Source organism: Perna viridis, chromosome 12 (genome assembly GCF_037379345.1).
Source record: "Perna viridis isolate PV_CMFRI_1.1 ecotype Kerala chromosome 12, ASM3737934v1, whole genome shotgun sequence".
In the NCBI taxonomy this organism is placed as follows: Eukaryota; Metazoa; Mollusca; class Bivalvia; order Mytilida; family Mytilidae; genus Perna; species Perna viridis.
In genome coordinates this window covers 11956775-11965079 of record NC_142456.1, presented here as the reverse complement: position 1 = coordinate 11965079, position 8305 = coordinate 11956775, and the positions used below count along the sequence as shown (strand labels likewise).

Genomic DNA, 8305 nt, shown 5'->3' with positions numbered 1-8305 from the left:
TACAGTTGATCAAAGACACTGTCTAACTTAAATATGAAGTATTTCAAGTTAAAAAAAGAAAGTAACAAATATCTCTCTCTCTCTCTCTCTCTCTCTCTCTCTCTCTCTCTCTTTAGCATATGTAATTATCTTTATCTGTGCGCAGAGCATCACAGTCGTTTTGCCGTCATGTAATTGTTTTTCTTCTATATTATATTGTTCCGGATATGTGATGCTCCTAATTAATTTACAGTTTCTTCAAAATAACAGAACAAAGTAGAAGACAGAAAAGTACAATAAGGCTTGGAAAAACACCTGTAGATGACGACTTAATAACACTTGATGGCATCTTCACCCAAAATGTACTGTAGTCTTTAACGACTGTTGCGCTAAAATTAAAATGGAAGCATTGTAACATAGATAGTGCTTTGTGAGTAAGGAATTATATGTTTTCAAAAGAAACCTGCATTTGAAAATATCTGATTAGCAACTGTATCAACAGGGGTAAGTTACTTTAAAAAAAACATTTAAGGATGTAGACCTGAGATAAGGGACACGACTCTTACAAATCATTGGAACGTCTGTATTCAGCATTTTACATCAATCTCATGTAAGCCTCAAAGTAACTTGGACTGTTTTCATTCTGTTTCAAATGGAATCTTCATAGGCTTCAGTGAAATTAAAAATGCTACAAACATATCACTGATTACAAGAATTATATCTCTTACCCTTGGTATACCTCCTTAAATATGGAGGAGATATTCTTGTTAAGGTGAACAATGCTCGACACCACTTTTTTTCTTTTTTTGTTTGTTTTAATGAAGAATATAATATCAAATGGAAGAAAGCCGAGCTAAATCACCAGGCTTCATAAACTATCTTCATTGTTTTCAGTTATGAATAATTTGAGGTTTTTACTTGCATGTTTTTATTAAGATACATAGTATGACCTTCATATACCAAAGAAATATATATTATCCGTCAAATGAATTCCCGAAAAATAAAAACATATATTTGATTTTGTAACTCGTCATTTAAGATCTTATAATGAGCTGCAGTGTGTTAACTTCCCATATTTCAATTCCAACAATATATAGTTACATGAAATTGCCTTATGTCCTTGGTGGACTTTCGCAATTGGATCAGACTTAACACGAGACTTTAAGATCTCCTGTAGTATTGAATGATGCACAAAAAATAATTCTAAATAGAGAGTTACCTTTTTTACACAACCTAAGAAACAAACCTAGTTGTTAGTTTTTTTATGGTAAAAGGGGTATAATTCATGAACGATCATTATATGTTTATGTTAATAGCGTTGGATACATACGTTGTGTCAAATAATGGTCATTTTTAAACACCGATAGGAATCTGTTTTGGTGCTTTCTATAATTGCTATATTGTGCTTACTATACTGTTAAGTCTCCTCTTGTAGATTCTGGAGCAACAAAGGTAAAAGTAACATTTGACTTCTCTGAGGCATCAGAGTGAGTTACAGCATCATTCTAAAAACATAGTAAGAAAAGGGACAATATGGATCGGATTCATGTATCGGTAAAATCAGATTGACTCTTTTATTTCACGAAAGATGAATAATACTACAAAAAAATGATTATTAATGACTTTTGATTCTATTACTGAATGTGATAGGAATATTTGCTGCTACGCCGGGTTATGAATTCGCCTTATCAATAAATACATTACAGGTTGAATTGCAATTCGCTTCAAATGTTCTACGAAGTATCAAAACATTTTTATTTTCTAAATAATCTGTCAAAAGTAATCTTTAACCACGTGACCTTAACACAGATGCATTCTTATTCATGTTTTTGCTGTTTTGAATGCAATTTATTTACGAGTATGCAACATTCAGCGGAAATCTAAAGGTGAATCTCCAGTGGTCTGTTTGTAACAGTGATTTGTACTTAACAAAAACAATAATTAATGGTTCATATTATGTATGAGTTTCCAGGTTAGGATAGCCATTTGAGTTTTGAATTACCCACGACTACTCCATAATGTGTTTTTGAAATTACTATCAAACATTGTAACAAGGGTTCATGCCTTACAGTAAGATGCCTAGGGAAAAATCAGAATTAGCATACGGTTTGATCATACAAAAGAAGTCCCTTCAATTATTGGTTTCATTTTTTTTTCTATTTTTTTATCTGCTTTCATCATGAATATTACCAAAACTTTTTGAATAAAAAAAAACATTTTCCTACATAAGCCCATATCAGGTGAGAGGTCTGCGATCTAGTTAATAGAAATCTGAAATTAACAATCGAGGTCAGACACCACACTTACGTTACCCAAGAAACGGACAGAAAATGATCTGATACTTGAAGAGAAGTGTTGTAATCGGCTAAAAATAGATTATATTATATATTGGATATACCTAATTATCATCACCACTATATCCGGTGTAAGTATTACCTAAAAATCATCTAGATCAAAATATGCCTGTATATTTGAGCCAAACAGAACATAACCCGTAAAACGGCACACTTCGTGGTTTTGAATTCATGTTTAATCTGTTTTATTGAGTTTCTGAGCTTACCGGTGATGTGCACGCCATCAGTTTTGAATTTGGCTGCCCAGCATTGCTCAGTCCGGGAATCTTTTCACCGTTGCCACTTCTCACCTGTATGATATAACCTTTGAACTTATCTGTTGTTGAATATAACGAAACTGAAATAGAGAACACAGTTATATGTATGCATTTTAAATAGCTTTACTTTCGTCAATCCGAATGTATTTTAGTATGTGTGTATGCAATAAAAAGAGTACTAATTAATTAGTTCACGTTAATCATAAAGTTATCTAATCTTAAATATAAGTTTACTGCGATTGATTTGTAGATGTTTCTTTATCAAAGTTTATTGTCCAGTTTACGCAGGAGTTGAAGGACAAAGTTTGTTTATTTCCTCTTATTTCTTTTTGTCTATTTGATTGTTTGTTTGTAAAGTATTTTATTTTGTTTTACTTTTGTTTTACTATGGTTTACTTAAATGTTTTTGTTTTGTTTTGTTTTTGTTTTTGTTTGTGTTGTTGTTGTCCAAAATTCAGTTTTCACTGAGTTAACACAATCATTAACCTGTCAATGTATCTCCCTTTTTGTACATATTTCTGTTCACTGCAATTTGGTATGGCGACTGTGTGGTTTGGCCTACATTACTGCTATGAGCGGGCATCATACTGTCACATGAACCAGTTGGTGCCCCATCCTTTTTGCCATTACACAATGTACTCAGTATCACTAATATTGCTATGACTCTATGCATCATATTTGGTTTTAAGCTATCAAGAAACGATGACATGATCACATGATTACATGATCTTTAAACATTATTGTATAAGTTTAAATACGATTGATTTTATTATACCGGTACATGTAAGTAGATGATATGATGTATGGTTAGTTAACAGTGAGTAACTACGCTCATTTTTATTTGCTGAAAGACTATCTGTAAAAATATCATGCAAATCCTGTAATATGTTTGACACATGATAAATTTTATCCCACTGATATGTAAGTCAAATAGATTTTTTTAATGCAACAATGGCTGGATTTTAATGTTTCGTAACAAATCAACCATCCACATTTTACACCAAAATAAAGAGTTATTTCCCTTTTTCAGTTTTTCTCTTTAACAATTGCAGTTAAAGATAACCAACATTCAACATTGAGTTAGGATGCATTTGTGATATGAAATGGATGAAAAAAAAAAATATTAAAAAAATTGTGATGTGCAATCCACTGGCTGGTTTCAGCGTGGACACTATCTTAAATAAGCATATCACGTAGTTCTTTTAACTCTTTATTTATAATGATTTTATTTAGTAGGACGACGTTATTCCGTTCATTTTATATCTTAATCCGCGAAAATAATGGCTCACCCTTTCGTAGATTGTCTTATTTAAACCTGGATTTTACATATAATGAGCAATTCGGCCATTGTTTCTAGAAACCTCAGGGACGACTGCTGGTGCTATGGTATATTCATATGCTAATGCATTTTTTTAGTTTCTCAATATATGTTTTGTAAATTGTGTTATTCGATGTTTGTTTTACTTATCCTCCAAATGATCATTATTTTTTTGTCGTTCCTTTTCATGGTCCTTTTGCTGTAAATAAGAGTAACAATAAAATTATCGAACACTAAGTCAAGTCTAAAATAAATCTGGCAAAATAGATATTACACCAGCGTAGCAGCTGGTGTATAACCTTAAAGTGTGACGGTTAATTTTTTTTTTCATTTTAATGATGTTTCCAAAAAGGCAAAATAAATGCAACTTTTGCCCAAAAATCACAAACAATCAAAGAAAGACGGTACAAACGAAACTTGATGTGAGAAAAAAATGTCCAGTCATGGTCAACATTTGTCTGAATCTATTAATTTAATCATGTCACATTCCTGACAAAGCTGATGAATATATTGCCTTATTAAAAATTAACCCAAACACAAGCACAAGTCTACTATACTTTTTCCTTTTTTAATCTTTTCTTTCCTTTTTGTAATATCACGACGTCATCATGTCAATTTTTTTTTGTTATTTACAATAATTTTGTTGCGGTTATTTTGAAACATTGTATGTATTGTCAATATTGGGAGCGTGTGGTAAGTATGAAAGCTTAGTTGTTGTCATGGAACGGTAACAGTAATGTTCACTTAAGTTTTTGAGAGAATTGATTAAATAAGATGATGGCAACATGTTCTCTTAAAAACGTATATGCTAAATCATAATTAAATATTTATTTCAATCACTTTTTAGCCATACTGATATCTTCACTGCACTAAGTGTAAGTTTCAAATGAAACTGAGAAAAACAAATTGGTATAAGACTAGTTATTTGATATAAGCAGATCTATATGCATCTTGTATTCCTTTCATCTCAAACGTTAGTAAAAAATTAGCAGTAATAAAAATACATGTTTTAATATTCTTCTTCATCAAAAGACAAATGTATTGATGACCTTTTCACTTAAGTAGCACTCCAGCTAAGGATCATGCAAAATGTGATTCATGGGTAAAAAGCCTACATATTTTTATTTTTGATGCTTTGTTTTAAATGTCATAGTAAACAGATATTAACATGTGGTTTTCCATATACCCCATGCTCTTAGGAGATAAAAATTATATAGAATGCACTGTTGATTTCAAAATGACGGGAGATAACTCTGTAAATGACGCTCAAATACAATAGAATCTACTGGATTTTCAATGTTTATTATCTCCTAAGAGCAGGCAGATTTGAATGAATAATTACACATTTCATAGTATAGACCCATAAAACAACTCAATTACAAAATTAAAAATTATGCAGCCTTTTTTGGTGTGTATCACATTTTGCAGATTTTGCATGATTCTTACATAGACAGCTACTTAAAAACGTGTAAAATAACCACATCCTGGTATTATTTATATAGACTTAAATGCTGAAATCTATAAGACGCAGGCAATTTTGTTTTAAATATAAGTCATGCTAAACAAAATCACTCGAATTTGAAAATGTGGGCACCTAGTTTATGATCTATTGAAGACAAATTGACAGTTCGTTGGTCTTAGAAGTGTCAAAGAATGCATATATTAAGATTTCAAAGTTACAATAAGAAGATAGGGGAGAGTGTATTATCTCCCTTTAATGTTGATATTGTAATGCTTTTCATATCGTTTATACCTCTAATCACTGCCATTTTCTGCATTTCAAACAGCACTTTGAATACAAATTTACGGAAAGACTTGTGTGTTTTTACCATGATTTACCCACTGCCTGATTCTCACAGAAGACAGCACCCAAATTGTTCATGTACGTAAAAATAAAATAAATCATCCTATGTATTACAATTCTATTACATACTAATATATCTTTGAACTTTAATTTTTTGTCAATTTTATTACAGTAAAATGTCAATTTATAAATGTTCCCAAATAACATACCTCCTTTTCTAAATTGTAGTACTACAAATGATACCCAGAAAACTTAACAGATAGCCATATTATACATTAAATTTAGGTCATAGCCATATCGATGCATCAATTAGTGTATTTGTTGACTTGTTGTACGTTCGTTTATTAGAAATATAGTATCAAACATTGCCGAAAGCAAACGTGAAAACATTTACAACATAGTATATCTTCATTGATTAGTGTAGTCCAGATCTCCGGGTCAGACAGGTCATATTACTGACGAAAGTTGTTTATTTATATATATTATATTACAACAATGCATCTAATAAAACGTAAGATCTTTTTAAAGCCATAAGCGGAGACATAAATGTAACAATGAAAAACTAAGAAAGCAAAAAATCATCTATAGTAAAGCAATGTATGTTTCGACTATTTTGAAAAGGAAAAAATAGCCGGCGGAATAATGTAACACAACAATGTACAAAAAAAAGAAAAAAACAAAAAAACAAAAAACAAAAACCAAACAAAAACAAAAACAAAAAACAAAAAAACAGTTGAATGCTGAAGTAAAAATTATATACAAATTCATCAAAAACCATCATTTTTGTATACATCTTACCTGAAGAAGAAACCAGAATGTAATAAATTTTAAAATGAATGTTTACCTGCATCTGTGGTTAGCATTCGTCACACTAATGAAATCATATATCTATTAGGTGACCCAAGGCATAATGTTTATCGTTTAATTTCTAGGTATTTCCTCTTGTCGTATAGTCATTGAAATGTAAATTATGTACAACATGACAATACCGTATTCCGCCTTCCGATGTCGTGGGTTTTAGAATGAAAACAAAGTTCAGGTGACGATGTGGGATTCGGTTAATTCTTTTTTGTTTGACGCTTCAATGTGATCTGTCTTCCAATATAGAAGAAAAGTAAAACACAGAAGCACGTAGCAAACAGGGCATTCTATTTGAAGTGGTGAAATTTGAAGAATATGTATAATGTTCATTTTAAGCAGTTTTGAAATTTTAGAATTTCATTTTTTTGCTTATAATCGTATGGAGGTCGCATTTTTTTTATTTTACAACATGTATTCCAATTCTCAAACTAAAAGTAGATAATGTAAAATATTTGGAAATTTTTTATGGTGGTGGGGGGGTCGTTAATGACATTCATTTTTATTATGAATTCAAAACAATGTACCAGAGATCTCTTTCGCCTTTTTGTAAATATTTGAGTCTAAGTATTGGTTGACTTTAAACGTATCCTAATTCCTGATTTCTTTTGCGGTAAAAACAGATTTTGGAAAAGGGTGTCAAAAAGACAACTTCTCACATGCTACATTTGTCATATACATGTATTGAAAAACAATTTATTTTGCTTTTTATGTACTCCCCTACATTTTTTGTAGAAATTTATCAAAAATATTGAATAAGACTTTTTCAGTTTTACCATGTATGCATGTATTGGTCAAAAGTTTAAAACTATATGAATTTACAAGATGTTTAGTGTTAAAGGTATATGTAAACTTAAATACCTAACGGTTTTGGCTTTTTATCCATACTTGTCACCCTGCAATTAAGAAGAATTAACCTTGTTTTTTCTAATGTTTTCTGATGCGTAACCTATGAGAAAAATACTTCCGTTGTTGCAAAGGGAAAACAAGGGAACTAGAATAGACTAAGCAAAATAATCCAAGGATAACGACTAAACAAGACAAAAACGACAAGCACAAGTGAAAACATGACATAAATAAAAATCACGAACACGGAAACAACTATAAATGAGCAAACTGGCGTCGGTTTCACAAAAAGTCTGAAGTGCGAAATTGATCATAAACATGATGTCACAATGCTATTTAAGTTTATGACGTCATTACTTACGATCAATTTTGCACTTACGACTTTTTGTGAAACCGACATCTGGACTCCAATAAACCTGGAAACATGCACCAGGTACACCAGGAGAGTAAACATCCTCCGTTTTGTTTTTTCTCTGAAAACAGTCATCGTAGTGCTCATATAATGACAAGTTCGTTGTAGTCGAAAGAGGAAAGGAAATAAATGAATAAATGACACGATAAAAAAGTCGGTTTTCATTATGCGGATGGCTGAACAAGAACTATCTAGGAATTCATTATGACGACCATAATTTTTTTGTCATTATGACTTTAATTTGGAAGTAACATAAGCGTGTTCCTAAAGCTTAATTTTAAGAAGTCTAGCTGGCATGGAAAACCATCGACAAGTTGAAAACAAATTCGGGAACTTCAAAGTTATTACAACACAAGAAAAACAAAATTTACAAAGAAAAGAACCGAGATGTACACATAGAAAAACGGGCGGCAAAAACCATAATAAACTGAAGAGTATCATGAATGATCATAAAATTTTCATAACCAAATATTCTTT

The 8305-nt window shown here is 31.1% G+C and overlaps 1 protein-coding gene across 1 annotated transcript; it reads right to left on the bottom strand.

The window, feature by feature from the left end:
* Nucleotides 1–103: 103 nt before the first annotated feature.
* On the bottom strand, nucleotides 104–4123 carry LOC148601213 (putative defense protein 3). Its single transcript, XM_088555257.1, has 5 exons — nucleotides 4055–4123; nucleotides 3077–3279; nucleotides 2540–2670; nucleotides 1390–1484; nucleotides 104–368 (listed from the first exon to the last, which is right to left on the bottom strand). The coding sequence occupies exons 2-5, from the start codon at nucleotides 3264–3266 to the stop codon at nucleotides 227–229; spliced, it is 558 nt and encodes a 185-aa protein (XP_088411383.1). The 5' UTR covers nucleotides 3267–3279; nucleotides 4055–4123; the 3' UTR covers nucleotides 104–226.
* Nucleotides 4124–8305: the final 4182 nt, after the last annotated feature.

Coding starts and splice junctions, on each gene's coding strand:
- LOC148601213 (XM_088555257.1), bottom strand. CDS start 3,266: ATGATGCATAGAGTCATAGCAATATTAGTGATACTGAGTACATTGTGT. Junction 1,485..2,539: donor TGATGGCGTGCACATCACCG/GTAAGCTCAGAA, acceptor CTATGTTTTTAG/AATGATGCTGTAACTCACTC. Junction 369..1,389: donor AGAGGAGACTTAACAGTATA/GTAAGCACAATA, acceptor TTTTAATTTTAG/CGCAACAGTCGTTAAAGACT.